Consider the following 19,804-nt stretch of genomic DNA (forward strand, 5'->3'; position numbering starts at 1 on the left):
GTAATATTAGTTACAAATTACAATAGTGACTCAATTTGCTTTTAATAATGACAGCAAACGCACTAACATGTTGATGTGCAATTAGTTGGTACTCATTTGATCACGTATAGCTAGTATTATTTTGAAATCAATGATCAATCATTTAAAGAACAAGTAAAAAATGATCCATGGATACTACAATACACCTTAGACTATACAATAATTAGTGATAAATTTCAACTTATATAGTTTACAATGATTAATCATAAGTAATATTAGTTACAAATTATAATAGTAACTCAATTTGCTTTTAATAATGACAGCAAATGCACTAACATGTTGATGTGCAATTAGTTGGTACTCATTTGATCACGTATAGCTAGTATTATTTTGAAACCAATGATCAATGATTTAAGGAACAAGTAAAAAATGATCCATGGATACTACAATACACCTTAGACTATACAATAATTAGTGATAAGTTTCAACTTATATAGTTTACAATGATTAATCATAAGTAATATTAGTTACAAATTACAATAGTGACTCAATTTACTTTTAATAATGATAGCAAACGCACTAACATGTTGATGTGCAATTAGTTGGTACTCATTTGATCACGTATAGCTAGTATTATTTTGAAACCAATGATCAATGATTTAAGGAACAAGTAAAAAATGATCTATGGATACTACAATACACCTTAGACTATACAATAATTAGTGATAAGTTTCAACTTTTATAGTATACAATGATTAATCAGAAGTAATATTAGTTACAAATTACAATAGTGACTCAATTTGCTTTTAATAGTGATAGTAATCGCACTAACATGTTGATATGCAATTTATATGCATTCACTTAAACTGCTTAGTTTATTTGTTCTCTATGCTTAAAGCCTTAAGATCACGTGAATACAGAATACAAATTTTCATGTTAATTATATAGTGTAATTTTAGATTCAAAACCGATACTTGCAAGTTACAAGTATTCAATAATTATGCAATCAAATATTCAATAATTAAAACATGAAAGGTGAGGAGGTGATTTTTGGTTGGTAACGGAGCCGACCTGAATCAGTCCTCTCTGAGATTAGGTGAGGTGAACTCTGATGTCCGAAGTTAACCTCTTGTCCGAAGTGAATGGCGGGGCTTCTCCCCTGGGATCACTCCGACGATCAAGTTAGTAAGAGAACGAGAAAATACTAAAGCATAAGCAAATGAACAGTGTGCTTACTTGTTGGGAGTGTGTCTGGGGTATTTATAGAGGGAGAGTAGAGGACAGAGCGGAGGGCTTATGCTGGTGGGACCCACCCTCTGGTCATTACGGCTCTGTCCCGTGTCAGGAGGTCTGACTCTGACACTGTAGCTGCCTGGGCATGATGACGGGGAGTATTGTGCAGGTGCCATTAAGTGCCTCCAGTGCTTTTCAGATAAAGCACTGGTCCTGGGTGATGTCAGATGGTTTGACAGCATCAGCGTGCAGCTGAGGTGGGGGTGCCGAGGTCGGCTACACAGTAGGCTAAGGAAACGGCCGAGGCCGAGCTCAGGGATGATGCCCGGGACACGGATGAGCTCTGATGAGGGACGAGGTGAGTTCACTTCGGCCACTCGGGATGGCCGAGGTGAGCATCCTCAATAAGCCCCCCAAGCCTCGGATGCTCCGAGCAAGGGAGGTGCCGAGGCTTCCTTGTGCTGAATTCATGAAGAGTCGAGGTCCCGAAACCGCTCCGGAAGATGCGGGGACGCGACACGTGGGCGAGTCAGTTGATAGGACGTGGTCACTGGTAACCGTCGCGTCGTGAAGTAGTGGGACGTTTCGTGCAGTGGGTGTCAGCCGAAAGGACGGGGCATTAATGAAGAGAGAGAGACAGAAGGGCAGGTACTCAGTATCTTGAATTCGAAGAGTTGCCGCCTTTCCGTATTCTGGCTGCCTCTTCGGGTTCTGGCCCTCCCCTATAAATAGGGGGTCCTTCTCACCGCATGGCCCATCATTTTCTTCCTCTGCCTGGGACTTGCCAAATTTACGTCTGTTGCCGAGATCAATCCTGCCAGCCGAGATCACAGCCGAAGTCATCCACTTCGTCCAATTCCGTAGACAATAGTAAGTATCCCTTTTCTTTCTTATCTCGTCTTTCACTCATGGCCAAAACGGCTAAAACCCACAAGGAGACCGTGACACCGGGCTACCAGACCGAGGTGAGGCCGGATCCGGAGGAAGAAGCGACGACATCCAGCTCGGAGGGGTCAACACCGAGTTCAGAGGGGTCGACCGAGGTGAGGGTCGGAGAGACAGCCTCAGAGTTGGAGTCGTCCGAGATGAGCGAAGAGGGTTCCGTGGTGGACTATAACAAGGAGCTCGGCGTCGAGATTCCGCACGATGAGAACGTATTGGAGCCCGTTGCTCCTAAGGATGTGGCCAACATTGACTTTGACAAGATGCCGAAATTTAGGAGTCGCGTAGGACGAGATAGGGCCCAGAAGGTAGTGAACAAGTACCCATTCCGGCCGGGGTACGAAATTCTGCCGCCCGAGGTGGATGACACAGCCGCGAAGCCCCCCTACGGCATGGTGGCCGTCTACGTTCAACAGCTAGAGGCCGGGCTGAGGATGCCGACGTCGAGGTTCCTCAGGGATTTGCTTCGTCACTTCGGTGTGAGGATCACCCAACTCACCCCGAACGCGATCCGCATCATCGTGGGGTTCGAGATGCTTTGCCGACATCAGGAGGTGACTCCCTCCGTCGACCTCTTCCGCCGATGCTATACTCTCAAGGCGCACGGGACGGATAAAGGATGGTTTTATGTTGGCAATCGAAACAATGCCATCCCGAAGTTGGTGATCGGTGCTCCCAGCTCGATCAAGAACTGGAAGCGCGACTAATTCTTCGTGTCCGGAGTGGACTTCCCGAGGGGTTTTTGGTGGAGGCCAATTAAGGCGAAAGCCGACCCCTCGGCGGGGGATGCCGAAGAGGAATCCTTCCAGAAGTTGATGAAGTCGGGACTTCGGCTGTTCAGTCATGATTACCCCGAAGCCGTGCTCGTGGATGGGGGGATAAGTCGAGCCGTGATCAATACTACCAAGCCTCCCTTCTTTTCCACTGAACTTGAGATACCTTGTAATTTTTCTTTCGTAGCTTTGCTTTCACTTCGGTTAAGGCATATGATAATATTTATTTCTTGTGCAGTGACTAAACTGTCCGATCTCGTCGTCTCTGGCTCGTCCGAAGTGGCCAAGAGGCAGAAGAGGAAGAGCACTGACGAGACCTCAGCACCTCCGCCAAAGAAGAAGAAGTCACAAGGACCAGCCGCTAAGACTTCGGCGCCTAAAGGCACTCCCACCAAGGTTGGCCAGAGCAGCTCGGCCACTGCGGCTACTGGGTCCACCTCGTCTGTACCAGAGGGAGCTCCCCTTGGAGTTGTTACAACAGTCACACCTTCTTCTGGCCGAGGCAAGCAGCTGAAGCCTCCAGTTAATCCGGTGTCGGGGACCTCGCTATGGAATCGTTTCCATAACCCCCCAGTGTTTCCCGGAGACGAGAAGACGCACTCCGGCAATCATTGGTGTCCGAATTGGAAGATTTCGGTCAAGGACAGGTGCCAACATCCTCGGGTCGCTCAAGAGCTAGTAATGCACTCCACTCTACCAAGGGATTTGGAGTTCATGAAAAAACTGAGCCCGGCCGAACTGGTTCAAAGTCTGATGGTGACCACGGCTTCCAACTCAGCTTTTGCGGCCGAGATGGCTCACAGATACTGTGCTCTGGTCGAGAAGCAGGACACCGGCAAGCTGCAGACTCAGATCTCCAAGTTGGAGAAACAACTGGTGGTGTCCGAATCCGAGAAGTCGGAGCTTCAGAGGCGACTTCAAGAGGCTGAAGCTAAGGGTGAGGAGGCCGAGGCTACGATGAATAGTCTCAGATCAGCTCTCGAGGAGGAGCAGAAGAGGGGGGACGAAGTGAAGAAGTCCCACGCACAAGCTCTCGAGGGTGCTGGAGCCTCGGCAGTGGACGCGTTTCGAAGGTCCGATGCCTTCATCAAGGACCTCGGCCAACTGCTTACGCCTAATTTCATGTTTGGCTTCACATCGGCCATTAATGAGGCTGCGGCTCACCTCTCCTCCGAAGTCTTGGAGTCTTTGAAAAACCATGACAGCTACAATGAGGACTCCAAGGAGTTATGTGATCGGATTGCCGAAGGCATTCAGGCAGGAAGGAATTTGGCCGAAGTCCAGGTCGAGTTCAACAAGTGGCTGTCCGAACTCGACGATGTGTTCGAGGAGGTGGAAGTAGAAGAAGCTGGAGGAGAGGACGCTGAGGGAGACGAAGCCGCCGGGGACGAAGTCGAAGGGGACATCGGCAAAGAGCATGGAGATGAACACCCCGGCGGAAAAGAGGCCGAAGAGGAGGCTGCCCAGGAGGGAGCCAAGACCGGGAATGGAGCCGAGACGGGGGTCTAGGCTCATAGGCTTCGAGGGGGTGGTCGAGGTGGAGAGTGCTTAGCAACATTCGGATCACGGCCTTGTATTTTTTGTAACGCTCTTTTCTGTTGAATGAAATCTATTCCTTCTGTTCTCAGCATTTCAATTTCTTGTTTTGACTTCTTCCCTTGCTTGTCCCCCTTATTTTTTAACTGCGTAATAACAATGTTGAAAAATAACATAATAGCCGAAGTCATAGCTTGACAAGATAACTGGATGAAGTCAATTTTGATGAAATAACTGAATGAAGTCATAACTTCAAGCATAATACAACCTAAGGTTCTCGGCGTGCCAAGACCTCGGCACTAATGAGCCATCTCGGTAACTCAGTTTACAATACCCCTTAGGGTCAGATTCCACAACTCGATAAGGGCCTTCCCATTTCGGGCATAATTTCCCTTGCGGCTCAGCTCGGCTGACTGAATTTTTCCTGAGAACCAAGTCTCCAGGACGGAATCTACGATGTCTGACACGAGCATTGTAATAGTGTGCCAGGGTGTTCTTGTATGAAGCTATCCGGGTTGAGGCGAGGTCCCTTCGTTCTTCGACGAGGTCGAGGTCCAGCTGCCTCTCTTCGTCGTTCACCTCGGCGGCATAGGCTGCCAGCCGAGGGTTGGGAGTAAGGATCTCAGCGGGGATGACAGCCTCGGCGCCGTAGGTCAGGGAGAATGGGGTCTCTTGCGTCGCTGACCTCGGCGTGGTCCGATATGACCACAAGACACTGGAGAGTTCCTCCACCCAAGATGACCCAACTCGGTGTAGTCGGGTCTTGAGGCCATGCAGGAGAGTCCGGTTGAAGTTTTCTGCTTGACCATTGGCCTGAGGGTGGCCTACCGAAGTGAAGTGTTGTTTGATGCCGAGGGTCTCGCACCAGGTCTTGAAGGGGTTCTCGGCAAATTGTCTCTCATTGTCCGAGATGATGACCTGAGGTATGCCGAAGCGGCAGATAATGCATTTCCAAAAGAATTTTTGGATGGCTAGCCCTGAGATGGTCCGAAGTGGCTCGGCCTCGATCCACTTAGTGAAGTAGTCCACAGCGGTCACTAGGAAGGTATAACCCCCGACGGCTTTAGGGAAAGGACCTATGATGTCTGTCCCCCATTGCTCAAACGGCCAGGGTGAAGTGATGGGGACCATGAAGTTGGAAGGCTGGTGGTGCTCGGGTGCGTGGATTTGGCAGGAAGGGCAGCCGAGAACGAGGTCCTGGGAGTCTTGCCGAAGTGACGGCCAGAAATATCCAAGGAGCATAGTCTTCTTGGCTAACATCCTGTGGCTGACGTGAGCTTCGCACAGGCCTTCGTGGATCTCATGGAGGACATGACGTCCGACCTCGGGGGTGACGCACCTCAGCCAGGGGCCGAGGTAGGACCGCTTGTACAGTTCTCCATCACGGAGTGCATACCGAGCCGCCTTGCGTTGTATTCTTCTCGCCTCGGTTCGGTCTTCAGGGAGTGTTCCCTGACTCAAGAAGAGGATGAACGGGGTCATCCAGGTATCTTCGGAGTGCACGGGGCAGGCCACCTCTTCCACATATCCGGGTTCACTCAGAACTTCCACTAAAACCGTTTTGTTGAGGTCAGAGAATGAAGTGGAGGCCAGCCGGGATAAGGCGTCGGCTCGCTTATTTTGGGACCGGGGGATTCTTTGGATTTCGAATGACTTGAAGTATGCGGTGAGTTGGTGAACTTTGGAGAGGTACCTTTGCATGGTCTCATCCTTAGCCTCGTATTCACCGAGAACTTGGCGTACCACGAGTTGGGAGTCACTGCGGACGTGGATTTGCTGGGCGCCGAGCTTGCGGGCTAGCTGGAGTCCAGCGATTAGGGCCTCGTACTCGGCTTCATTGTTGGTGGCCGGGAAGTCAAAACGGAGGGCGTACGAGCACACCTCCCCCTGAGGTCCTTCCAGGAGCAGTCCGGCTCCGCAGCCGTCTCCGTTAGAGAATCCATCCACATACAATGTCCACAGGGAGGGGGTGGGCACCTCGGCTAAGGCTGAGGTGGACTCCGGACCTTCCGTGAAGGTGAGCTCAGCAAGGAAGTCAGCTAGAGCTTGAGCTTTTATGGCGGTGCGTGACTCGTAGGACAAGTCATATTCTCCCAATTCGACAGCCCACTTGGTGAGGCGACCAGAAGCTTCGGGTCGCACCAATATTTGCCGAATGGGCTGGTCGGTCCGGACGGAGATAGGATGGGCGAGGAAGTAGGGCTTCAATCGCCGAGCTGCGTGGACTAACCCCAGCACCAGTTTCTCCACCTGAGTGTACCGAGTCTCCGGCCCGCGGAGGGCTCGGTTGACATAGTAGACCGGCTCTTGGGCGCCCTCATCTCGGATGAGCACAGCACTGACAGTCTCGTCGGCTGCAGAAAGGTAGAGGTAGAGCTTTTTCTCGGGCCGAGGTGAAGCGAGAGTTGGGAGGTGATGCAAGTACAGCTTCAGCTGGTCGAAAGCAGCCTGACACTCCTCTGTCCAGGCGAACTGGTCAGCCTTTTTCAGCACTTTAAAGAAGGGCAGAGCTTTCTCGGCGGATTGGGACAGGAAGCGATTCAGCGCGGCCAGGCGTCCATTCAACCTTTGGACTTCTCGGACGTTCCGAGGTGGGGACATGTTCTGAATGGCCTTGATTTTGTCGGGGTTGGCCTGGATTCCCCGGTGGGAAACCAGATACCCCAAGAATTTTCTCGAGGTGACGCCGAAGACGCACTTCTTGGGATTCAGCTTCATCCTCGAGTCTCGCAGGACCCCGAAGACTTCCCTCAAGTCTGACAGGAAACATGAAGTGGCGAGACTTTTGACAAGGATGTCATCCACATAGGCTTCCACATTACGGCCGATCTGATTCTTGAAGAGTTGGTTGATCAGCCTTTGGTAGGTCGCCCCGGCGTTCTTTAGCCCAAATGGCATGGTGGTGTAGCAATAAACACCTTGGTCGGTGTAGAATGCCGTCTTCTCTTGGTTCTCTTCACTCATTCCTATTTGATGATACCCTTTGAAAGTATCTAGGAAACAGAGGATCTCATACCCCATCGCCGAGTCGACGAGGGCGTCTATCCTCGGGAGGGGATAGCAGTCTTTGGGGCAGGCCTTGTTGAGGTCAGTGAAGTCCACACACATTCTCCATCCACCGGTGTCCTTTTTGACCATAACGGAGTTGGACAGCCAGGTGGGATATTGGACCTCGTGAATCATCTTGACCGGCAAGAGCTTGTCGACCTCGTCCGATATGGCCTTGCTGCGTTCGGGGCCGAAGTGCCTTCGTTTCTGCCGCACAGGTCGGGCTTGTGGGTTAACGTTAAGTTGGTGAGTCATAAGCTCGGGTGGCACTCCGACCACTTCATCTGCGGACCACGTGAAGATGTCTCGGTGGTCCTTGATCAGGGAGATCATTTCTTCTTTCAGGGGTGAAGGGAGTCCGGCCCCTACTTGGACCACTTGGTCAGGCTTGGTTTCGTCCAAAACCACTTGTTCCACCTCGTCCCCAGACTCAAGCCTGTTGGGCTCTCCTGCCTTTTTAGGGTCGACGCAGTCTATGGAGAGGACAGCCGGCCTCTTTTCTTCTGACCTTGGCGGGGGCTGAGGTCCGACTGCGGCTTGGATGGTGGCGAGGTAGCATTCTCGGGCGGCGCTTACGTCGCTGCTCACCTCGGCCACCCCCTCTGGCGTTGGAAACTTGAAACTCAGGTGGTAGGTGGAACATACGGCTCTCAAGGCGTTGAGCGTGGGTCGGCCTATCAGCATGTTGTAAGGAGAGTCTGCTTTGACCACCGCAAAGCTGACAGGCACAGTTCGGCAACGGGGATGACGCCCGATAGTCACCATTAACTTCACCATGCCCTCCGGGTGGACGACGTGTCCCCCGAAGCCGACAAGGGGAGTTCTGACCGGAGTGAGTTGCTCCCGGGTCAACTTCAAACTCCCGAAAGTTCGGTAGTACATGACGTCTACCGAGCTTTCGGGGTCAACATAGACCTTCTTGACTATGTAGTTATTCGTGAGGATCTCAATCACGAGAGACTCGTGATTGCTGGAGGCGGCGGGGACAGGGTCACGGGGACCATAGGTTATTACCTCGGACAGTCTCGAGCTCGGCTCGGCCACATCCATGCCGGTTTGGCGGTAGGTCCGCTTTCGGGAGTTCTGGCTGTCCCCTCCCGTGGGGCCACCTGAGATGGTGTTGATCACCCCGGCAATGTTTGGGCCGTAGCCTGGTGATCCGTCACGTGGGGGCCTCTGATCCCCCTTATGGTCCTCGGGACCTCGGCAATTAAGCTTGGTGTCCCGCCTGTCTTCTCGGCGGGGACCTCGGCTCTCCCGGTGGGAGGCGCTTCGGCCGAAGCCTCCATCTTTGTGGACAAATTGTTTCAAGTGTCCCTGTCGAATCAGGTTTTCGATCTCTCGCTTCAGATCGTTGCAATCTTCGGTCTCGTGCCCAACGTCTCGGTGGTAGGCACAGTAGAGGTTGGAGTTCCTCTTATCTCTCCTCCCAGGGATCTCAGGAGGTGTTCGGCCGAGGTGGTTCTGTCTCATCACGGCCAAAACATGAGATCGGCTGGAATTGAGAGGTGTCAGCTCAGCGTCCGAGGTGGACGATCGACCTCTTACGATCCGGTCGAAGACACTCCGGCGGTCTCGGACCTGGTTTGAAGTGCTATTTGGGCCGGGTTCACCTCGGCCGATGTCTTTCCTTCTCCGGGGATCTTGCCCCGTACGAGAGGCTTGGGCTTCTCGCTTCATGCGATTCACATCTTCACTTCGGATTCCCTGGTCCACTCTTTCCCAGAGTTCGTGAAGTGTACGGGGGTAATCCCGATGGATTTCGGTGTTGAAGAGTCCGGCCACCAACTCGTTGGTAAAGGCCGCGAGAGTTACCTGCTCATTCTGATCAGGTATTTGCACATTCTCCTCGTTGAACCTTTGAGCATACGAGCGAAGAAACTCGCCCTGACCCTGTTGAAGGTTCAAGAGATAAGCTGAAGTCTTCGTGATTGGTCGAAACGACACGAAGCGGTGGATGAACCAGTCTATTAGCTCATCCAGGGAGGAAATGCTCCCTGGTTCCAAACTCCAGAATCACTTCCGGGCAGTCCCATGTAGGAAAATGGGGAAAACCCGACAAATCACGGCGTCGGGGACGCAGTAGAGTCGGAATGCGGAGATGAAGGCGCGGAGGTGATCCTCGGGGTCACCTCGGCCGTCATAAGTATGCAAGTTTGGAAGCTTGAAGTTCGGGGGCACCCTTTCCCCATTGATGTCATCCGTAAAGGGCGGAGCCCTCATGTAGTCCGAAGCCAGGCCCCCGGGGCGCCGAGGGGGGTCCTCAGCTCGCTTCCCTAGCAATCCCCGGGAAAACGCCCGGGAGATGGAGGCAAGTTTAGAAGTCGCCTTGGAGGAGGCGCGCCTGGAGGTACTCCGTGAGAGACGCCCCTCATCAGAGTCCTCATCTGAGGGCACTTCAGGAGACTTCGTCGGCCTCCTCTTGGAAGACTCGGCCTTTTCTTTTCCCTGTCTTTTGAGGTACCTTCCTAGCTCCTCAAAAATGGTAGGGTTGTGTGATACGAACTCGGCCATCTTGGCGAGGGCCTCCTCGTTGTTAGGCTGGGTCCTCGGGGACCCTTGCTCTTCAGAAATGCGATCTTGCTGGGCTCCCGAGGTCTGCCCAGCCCCAGTTGAGGGAACTCGACCACTTCTGGAGCGCGTGGATCTCATTTTTAGTAGTGATCTCGTTCCCACAGACGGCGCCAATTGAGGAGGTGATTTTTGGTTAGTAACGGAGCCGACCTGAATCAGTCCTCTCTGAGATGAGGTGAGGTGAACTCTGATATCCGAAGTTAACCTCTTGTCCGAAGTGAATGGCGGGGCTTCTCCCCTGGGATCACTCCGACGATCAAGTTAGTAAGAGAACGAGAAAATACTAAATCATAAGCAAATGAACAGTGTGCTTACTTGTTGGGAGTGTGTCTGGGGTATTTATAGAGGGAGAGTAGAGGACAGAGCGGAGGGCTTATGCTGGTGGGACCCACCCTCTGGTCATTACGGCTCTGTCCCGTGTCAGGAGGTCTGACTCTGACACTGTAGCTGCCTGGGCATGATGACGGGGAGTATTGTGCAGGTGCTATTAAGTGCCTCCAGTGCTTTTCAGATAAAGCACTGGTCTTGGGTGATGTCAGATGGTTTGACATCATCAGCGTGCAGCTGAGGTGGGGGTGCCGAGGTCGGCTACACAGTAGGCTAGGGAAACGGCCGAGGCCGAGCTCAGGGATGATGCCCGGGACACGGATGAGCTCTGATGAGGGACGAGGTGAGTTCACCTCGGCCACTCGGGATGGCCGAGGTGAGCATCCTCAAAGGGTACCAAACTTTCAATATCTACATTTCAACATGATTATACCATGTACTCACTATTATTAAAGGGACACTTTTATTTATTTCGTATGTGGTTGACAAATATGGTTTGGTTGGTTATTACAAATCCAATTTTATGTTATTCTATGAACCATACAACTATTAGTAAAATTACAATAATAACTTGGTTGTCTAAATGTCCCATGCAAATATCAGTAACTTTACATTTTTTATTCGTAATTCTCCGGCATTTTGATAAATCTGACAAACAAAGCTATGTTTGTAATTTGTCAGTTTTAACCGTAATGTATGAAATATAACTAGGTATTTGTTACAACTTTAAAATATAAGCTGTAGTTTACTTTGGAATTTGTTAGGTACAACCCAAAAAGAAAAGGACTTCAAACAGAAGTAAACATCGGCCAAGTTTACCGGCATGTCTCTAGACATGTGTGACTTCCGTGGTCTGCTCAGGGGTAGTGACCCACAACGAAACTCGCACTTACCTGCCTTTCAAACATGATACCCAGAAACAAAAGGGCTTCAAACAAAGTTACGAATGCTCCCATTTAACCAATATCTATCTAGACAACTAACACCCATACACCCATAGATAGATATTGGACTTCCTTTACAACCAATTAAAACTATGAGAAAAGGCATTGGAGTGCTGCTGCGATCCATTTTGGTCAATTCATACCCCTGCTTCATGAGTACAGCAGTTAAATTAGGATGCATGCAAATCCAAGTCTACTGACGAAGCTTAATTAAATCGAAATTGGTAATATAAGTTCTTCACCTGATGGGTTCCACCTTGTTTTTTGTTACAGTAATACGCAGCTTCTTGATTGTGGAAAAAATGGGCTGATTGACTCAATTGCATATGCTGCATATAATTAGAAATTATAAGCAAATCTTTTTTTATACAAAATTTATTGCAGGTATAGTAAGCGATCTCTACGTATATTTTTTTTATTTTATTAGCTATTATGATCAAATTGCTTCTAATCAGTACTTGATGCAAACGCATACCTGCTGCACCGCCCATGATTCTCGGGAATTAGAAGTTCCTGCTGGGTACTGATTAGCATGACCACAAGTTCTTGATCCTCCCAATGCATCTGACGAAGCTTCATCCCATATTCCATGAGTATTACTTCCACCCAATACTCGTCCATCGAATGGTTCATTGCTAGCTGGATATCTTGAGACCGATACTGTGGGAATTCTGTTATGCTCATAAGACCCATGAGTTGCCCATACAACTTCAGGAACATTGCCACCCTTCTGACACGTCCTCTTGTTGTGTCCATCTCGACGACTGCAAAATTTACTTGACATCAGTGCATATAATTTTTTATAATTTCAAAGGTCCATGCATTGCTATTTAATTTATGCTAACCCGCAGTTGCCACAGTTGACATGCTTGTTCTTGTCTTTGTTGCGATGATCACCTTTGGCTATAGTTCTTACAGGATCTCGAATTGCAGTACGTGGTGCTTGTGTTCGAAGTTGAGATGGACCATCACCTTTCTGTGACCCAATTCCACGCTGAACAAAGGTCTCCTTCCATTTTTCAGTTTCCTTATGGATCACTGCTCTCACTGCTTCATACCCGTCCCCCATATGTGAGGCATAAAAACACATGCCTTTATAATCTGCCATTAGTGTCCCGTACCTAGCTGTCTGTTGGATTTCATCATATAGCCTCTTTGTTCCAAGGCTTCCCCCAACATCTATGTCTTCTTTAGTGTTCTTGGTCCACCTTTTCATTATGCAAGTTCGTGGAATTTTCTGCAAATTTTCCATTACCATAAACCCGAAACATGTGAGCGCATGGTAATCCTTTCCACTCAAACTTCTTGCATGAACACTTCATTTGACGAGTTTCCTTGTCCATCTTCACAACCCAAGTCCTCGAGTCCCAATATTTGGCAAGATAAAATAAACATTCAGATCATGTATCTTCTCTCTTGAAGCAATCATACAGTTCTTGCCTTCCCAAATGCTTTCTAACATTAACAAAAATATTCCTGGTATAAGTTTCAGCTGCATGTTGTTCCAATGCATGCAATTCGGTAGAAAGCATTAGAAATGCATCTTCTGTCTCATGACGTGCCTTTGACTCCTTCTCCCTCAAAAAGTCTAAGGCCAATGCATGAATTTTAACAAATTGGTACATTCTTATATTAGGTTTGATATACCTCTTCAAGAAGGCATTCATTTGCTCACACCGCTGTGTGTTTCTCATTCCAGCAAAAAAAACATTCTCTAAGCAATGTCTCCACCCATAATGATCTCTTTGCATACATCTTCTTGACCCAGCCATTCCCATCTAGTCCACAACTTGCTACAACTGCATGCCATTCTTTCTCGAACTCCTCTATAGGAATTGCTTTCTTCATAAATTTAGCAAACATTGAAGTAAACATGCTACATTTATTTGTTCCAGTCTCCGCATTTCTTTTTAGATGAAAGATACATAGGCGGTGTCTTGCATTCGGCAATAAATTCTCAATTGCTCGACGCATTGACTTGTCGCTGTCTGTGATGACTGAAATTGGTTTCTTACCTCCATTAGCCTTAACGAGGGTGCCTAAAATCCATTCATATGCTTCCGTAGTCTCTTCTGATAGCAATGCTGATCCAAAAATAATAGTGCCAAAGTGGTTGTTCACCCTAGCAAGAACAACCAATGGTTTGTGATACTCATTTGTGTTATATGTTGAGTCAAAAACAAGCAGGTCTCCAAATGCTTTGTAATCCATTTAACCCACTGAATCCATCCAGAAAATGTTCTCTAGCCTTCCTTCTATATCAACCTTATACTCAAAATAAAACATTGGTTCTGTTGTTGTTCAACCTGTAAAGTAACCAATAGCTCCTTCTACATCTCATTAGATGTTTCCTTTTTCTCTTCTAGCTCAACGCGATTATACAAGTCCTTTAAAACAAATCCTATATTCCCATACCCTCCACACTGCATTGCAAAAAATTTCATAATTTGGCTTGTTTCCGCACCAGCCATTCTCATTGTACTTGCTTGGGCATAATCAGCATCTGTGACCTTTCGGTGTGATCTTAGGTATTTGATAGATGATTTTGTTGCCATTTTATGGTTGTGCTCCTTCACAAACTCAGTTACCACATATTTATTCAAGCTCTTCTCATATTTAATACGCAAGCAAGCAGGGCAAAGCATCCTAGTCTCTGCTTTAGGTTGCCTAAACCTATTAACATGACTTTTCCATTTCTTGTGTCTTTGACCCTCCCTGGAGCACACAAATTTTCTGTACTTGGCTGTTCCGTCATCTTTCTTAGTTACATCTGCCTTCCTAACGCTAAATCCGGATATTTTGCCATACAGGTTGTAGAACTCGTATGCATGCTCTTCACTTTCAAAACTCATATTCATTACTTCGCCAACATCCATGTCATCCACAATATAATCTTCTCTCCGCTCACTGCTCAATCCTTCGAAATGCTGCATCGATTGATTCTCTTGCCCATTGTCACTGCTGTCCATGTGCCAACAGCTATAATCTCCTATATTTAGGTCAAATTCTAAACTCTTGCCCTTATCATCATTCATTCTCAACCTACACCACCAAATTAATTGATCAATTAATTAATAAATTTTCTACTATTTTTTATTTGCATTACGCTACTTCCATACAATGTGACTGATATAAAACAGACCAACTATGACAATTTCTTGCATTTCATTTAATTTGCATTACTTTGGTTACAATACATGGCTTTATACTACCTAGTAACTACTGTTTCATATTTTCAACAGCATGAAATGCAATTTGAAAGCCATGTTCATTATTCTGTTTCTTCACAATTTACCTTCCCTAAATCCTAACCATTCCACTTATTAAATGATTGCATACCTTTGAATTCCCTTCTTCATAAATATTCATTTGAATTTTGTTTACCTAAATAACTTCCTATACTCTACTTATTATTTCTCACAAATATTATCTAAGAATATTTACTGTCATTTTTCACTTTTCATAATATTCCATTCCATGTATATATCATTTCTAAAATCTATACATGCACGTTACTACAAACACAGATAACTAATTCTTCCCCACATTTACAACCACTGCATTCCATTTTCACATTGCATATGTGGACACGAATGCTTACCTCTTCAAATTTCTTCTATCCCTTCTGATTTGCTCTAATTCAATTCAATTCTTTTGCTTCTCTGCTCCTCTCTATATCCTATGTTTTTTTTTTTTTCAAATTGCGTTGAAATATGACGAATAACACGGGATCTTTCTTGACTTTATTTCACAGCCTACTGGAATTAACTCATAAGCATTTGCTCTCCCTTCTGATTGGTGGCATTATTAACATAATTTTAATGCCTCCATTAATGTCTTAAACTACCGTACCTTTCAAAGATCCCCTCTGAGGCATTAAATCACTATTCCTAGGACTGATGCTTGCTCTTGACACATTCAGTCAGTGCATGTATTTAAACGGTACGCTTGCTTTTTGTACTTTCTTTACAAACATTTATTTAAACGTGGGCCCCATCATTTTAGGCAACCTGTACCTACCATAGGCAACTTCTCTCATCAAGTTTCTACACAAAACCTCCTCAATTTCAGTGATTTGTTATGTGTCATCTTGTCATTGGCTAATTTTAACTTTACCACAAAATGTTAGAAACTTCTTCACCATTTTGTAGAACTTCCCATGGTTTTGTTGCTATCAAACCAGCGACTCCAGCAAACAATAGGGACAAAGCGGTCCACGGGATTGACTTGTGATCAGCAGAGAATCTTTTAGTACTACCTAATCTAAGCCACTCTTTGAAAGGAAGATTGGAAAGTTGAGGATGATTTATGGAAAAATAAAGAGCAGCCGTCAAACGCAAAAGCTTTGGGGCACTTCCTAACCACATGCTCCGCATTTTCCTTCTGTGATGGCTGCAGAAGGGACAACTAGCCTCATGGATATGGATGATAATCCTGTGGTGAAGAAGAGCTGTAGCAGGAAATGCCTGACTTTTGATGAAATGTTCAGCTTCCAAACCCACTTAACATCAGCTTTAGGCACAATTGAAGAGGAAGCACTTGCGGCAAGAAAAAACTTGGCTTCTTTAGAGCAGAAAGCAGCAGTACTAGAAGCAGCCCAAGTGATGACATCCAGGGAATCATTGCCTAGGAATCGCTTTAATTCTATGCACAATGAAGGGAGGGAGAGGGAAGGATATATTTTGAAAATCCCAAGTCTGGTTTAAGCCCAAAACAGTCTTTAACAAGCATGAGCTCTTCTCCTAACTTGAAAGGGTCCCTCAATTAAGCTGCCAGAATCTAAGTTATAAGACCTTTTTTAACTATCAATGTGTAGCTCTCCTTGAATAAATCTAACCCTATAACAAGAACAGCCTTGTTGATGGACCCCTAGCCACTGTTGAGGACAATTTTCCTGACTTCTTTAGATCTATGTTCATCCACACATTTACCTGTCAGAGTTTTTGCACCAAACGTGACAATACAAAGTAACAAAGATATTTTATGCATATGCTTGATTATTATATCAAGGGGCCTTTCTTGTTATACAAAGTAACAAAGATGTTTTACTTATTATTTTCTGATACTAACTAAAATAATCTTATATTGATTATATAAGATTTTGATTTTTTAACTAAAATCTTAAAATTTTAGTAAAACGTCTTCTTTTTTTTTGGAGGAGTAAAACATTGTACTTTAAATAATAAAAAAAATTTGTGAAACATTTGAATTCTGGTTAACTCGTATTAAGCCAAGTGCCCAATGAACTATATGAAGCCTGGATGGAACAGGCTCTGACACGAGCACGAATTTTTCCTCGACTTCGGCTTGTAATAATATCCATTTATTCGCCATTAACTAGAAACAAAAGGATTTGGGACAGGTAGGGTTGGCCTTAAATGAGGTTGGAACGGTTATTGTATTTTTTTCATAATTTGATATACACTTTCGTAATTTTGTTATATTTCATGAAGTAAAATAAAAGCTATATGACCGTACACCAAATCATAAAATATAATAAAATTATTTGAGCGTATATCAAATCATAAAAAGAATACAATAACTGTATCAATTGCATTTAAGACAAATTGTATTTGCCTGTTCCCGAGACAAGTGATCAAAGTACTATCTTATGTGTGTACAGTTTATAAAGTTTGATTTTAAACTTTAAGAATCAATTTGTTAACGAAGTTTATGAAAATAAAAATGTATGGATGTGTGAATTTTTGGTAGTTATCTATAGTTATTGGTTGCTTACTAACATGATTTAAAAATTCTAATAAGTCTCTTCAACAACTGTTGCATTCGATTATCTTCATCGTTTTTCCTCATGAGCAAGATCGACAGAAAGCATAATATTATGTCATGGTGTTGAGATTTCCAAGTACATTTTGCACAAGAAATCTTTACCTGTTCAATAAGGCGAGTTATGGAGTGAAATATTTCTTAAAAGGAATATGAGATTTGATGAATGCTACCCGAAAAATTTGAATTGCATAGGAATATTTTCCGGACTTCTTTTACAGCTACTGATTTGGGTGCAATTAGGAGCATTTTATCAAAGTGGTATAGATCGGAAGTTTATAAGGATGATTGTTGCAATAAACCTTTTAGGACATTATATTGATAATAAGAAATTTTTGGAGGTTGAGAATTATTTTTCACGCTTTATGCAATAGTACATGTTACTCTCTTTTTTTTTTTGGGTATAAGCTCCTTTAAGAATTCAGTTCCGATCACTACTACGAGTTAGGGAGCATGCTTTCGAGACTATAAACTATAGGTCATTTCACAAACACAATCCTCACATCGACAACAAAATTTAAACACAAGACGTTTTTTGTAGAGAAATGGCTCATCCATACCGACTGAACCAGTTTGTGTTAGTAAATCAAACATTAATAATTCTGGTTCTTTCTTAAATTCATCAGGTAGAAGTAGAAGGGGAGAGCTGAGTATTATTTTTTTTTCACAATAATTCAGAGTTTAATCACCTTCTCCCCAGATGATTGATGCCAAAGCAAAAGGCAGCACCAGGATCAAATGACACTAAGGTAAGCATCTCAGTTTAGTTTAAGTTACTAAATGTTACCTGGGCTTCCACTCAATTTTTTGAATTTGTTGTCAGATTGTTTTCAATACAGATATGCAAATTACGGAGGATGGGCCATAGTTTCCAAACCCCCAACAGGAATTAAAGAGGAAACCAAAGGCCTCCTTGGAATGGAGTGCGCAATTGAAAACCACGTAGGCTTTTCATGGTTCAGCCCACACTTTCCCGGGCTTAATCTTCTAGCCTTAGCCCAATTCTTTTTTTTTTTTTTTAAAAAGGAAAACTTGTATTTTTTTAATTAATACTAGTATCTTTACCTTTCAGTAAATGATCGTTTAATTCTTTTAATGCGGTATTAGCGTGTATTAAGAGAACTCTCCACGGTAGTTAATTTTATGTCATTTGCGTAATAACTATACTTAATTAATATCATTATAAAACTCTTCATCAAATTATATCTTTTAAGCATGAAGATTTATAGGTTGCCCATGTAGCTTTATTCTTTTAAAGCCCCAGTAGCCTTTTCTTTTTATTAAGCATGAAGATTTATAGGTTGCCCATGTAGCTTTATTCTTTTAAAGCCCCAGTAGCCTTTTCTTTTTAGGTGACTTAAGATCGCCTTAATATTTGTGGGAAATCTAGAGAATATATTCATTCATTTATGAACTAGTTACCTATCTACTCTTTCATTTAATTTTTTCTTTCACTTAGGAGTACCCCAACTTTTCGACCAGACTAATTCCCTAAGACTATGTAGAGTCTTGCCCCAAGAATACACAGTGAAATAGCATACGGGGTCGATTTATGGGACCTGTTGATAACTACCAGGCTACGGAACCGGTCAAACTACCCGCAGGGCACTCTTTCACTTAATTAATAAGCTTTTTTTTTTTTTTAAATGAATAGCTCAACAATGTTTAACAAAAGCAGTAAGTACTTTTGTGCTAGTCTGCAACAGAAAATTCTTCAGGTTTGGCAATGTTGACAAGAATACACATCTTTAAGCTGATCCCCACGTCGGATTGGCGGCTACTGCAGAATTTTCAACGGTAAATTTCCACTTGGATAAGTAGAAAATGATGCATTAACCCCGGATTCCTAGGTATTCCTAGGTAATTAGGCAATCGAAGTTCTTTAACCGTAATTACTTCTGCGGCTTCAATTCTTAATAGTTACTCCTAATACACTCTCTAGGATTTCCAAGTCAATCACTCGTTTTAATTGCATTTGCTTCCCTTGAGATTTAGCTAAATTATGAATCAAACTCCGAGGTTTGACCAAATAATGAATACCGCTTGTCACGGAAGGCGGATAGACGGAGTTAACCAGCAGAATTTATTTGCATGGGAAAAAAAAAAGAACTAAAAAAGAAAGGGAAAACCTTTTCTCCAGCATCTCATTCTGTACCCATTTCCTCGAGACTCATTATTACTGCTTCCATGTTACCTTTTCTCTTTCCCACTTAGCAATTTAGAGGGGTTTGAGGTGATAACTTAAGACTTCCTCTTCAGTTTTCCCTCACAAAATAAGTAATTGTTTGACTATATCTTGGACCGATTTTGATGGAGTAGTGAGAGGTGATGATGAGGCAGATAATGGTGATGCTAGTATTGAGATGTCAAGGAAGATGGCGATACTAGGTGTGTGATGGTTCAAACGGATGACTTGAGGGAAATGAAGCAAGATTAAATCTCTTCTAATTTTTTGTTTTAATCTTGTTGCCATCGATTAATGTGTTCGTTTCATCCATTCTAATCTGCTGACTGATTTTTGTTAATTTGAGATTTATCTTGTTTTGTCATGTTACTTGAGACCATTGACGAAATTAGAAAATTTAATTTGAGACGGTACGCATATAAAACTCTGGAGTCAATATTAAAGCTTTTTAAAAAATTGTGAGGAATAATAGCTTTATG

At 44.9% G+C, this 19,804-nt stretch overlaps 2 protein-coding genes across 2 annotated transcripts; both read right to left on the reverse strand.

The window, feature by feature from the left end:
* Positions 1-4,715: 4,715 nt before the first annotated feature.
* LOC140007365 (uncharacterized) lies at positions 4,716-10,636 on the reverse strand. The gene is made up of 3 exons (XM_072050109.1): positions 10,401-10,636; positions 9,567-10,323; positions 4,716-9,404 (listed from the first exon to the last, which is right to left on the reverse strand). The coding sequence occupies exons 1-3, from the start codon at positions 10,634-10,636 to the stop codon at positions 4,716-4,718; spliced, it is 5,682 nt and encodes a 1,893-aa protein (XP_071906210.1).
* A 2,120-nt stretch (positions 10,637-12,756) lies between these two features.
* On the reverse strand, positions 12,757-13,567 carry LOC140007366 (protein FAR1-RELATED SEQUENCE 5-like). Its single transcript, XM_072050110.1, has 2 exons — positions 13,066-13,567; positions 12,757-12,944 (listed from the first exon to the last, which is right to left on the reverse strand). Exons 1-2 carry the CDS (start codon positions 13,565-13,567, stop codon positions 12,757-12,759), a joined length of 690 nt encoding a protein of 229 aa, XP_071906211.1.
* Between the last annotated feature and the right edge of the window lie 6,237 nt (positions 13,568-19,804).

This window comes from Coffea arabica, chromosome 5c (assembly GCF_036785885.1).
Source record: "Coffea arabica cultivar ET-39 chromosome 5c, Coffea Arabica ET-39 HiFi, whole genome shotgun sequence".
Taxonomy (NCBI): domain Eukaryota; kingdom Viridiplantae; phylum Streptophyta; class Magnoliopsida; order Gentianales; family Rubiaceae; genus Coffea; species Coffea arabica.

Coding starts and splice junctions, on each gene's coding strand:
- LOC140007366 (XM_072050110.1), bottom strand. CDS start 13,567: ATGGATTACAAAGCATTTGGAGACCTGCTTGTTTTTGACTCAACATAT. Junction 12,945..13,065: donor GGAGACATTGCTTAGAGAAT/GTTTTTTTTGCT, acceptor CATTGGCCTTAG/ACTTTTTGAGGGAGAAGGAG.
- LOC140007365 (XM_072050109.1), bottom strand. CDS start 10,636: ATGTCAAACCATCTGACATCACCCAAGACCAGTGCTTTATCTGAAAAG. Junction 10,324..10,400: donor CCCAGACACACTCCCAACAA/GTAAGCACACTG, acceptor GAGTGATCCCAG/GGGAGAAGCCCCGCCATTCA. Junction 9,405..9,566: donor CCGACGCCGTGATTTGTCGG/GTTTTCCCCATT, acceptor AACCTTCAACAG/GGTCAGGGCGAGTTTCTTCG.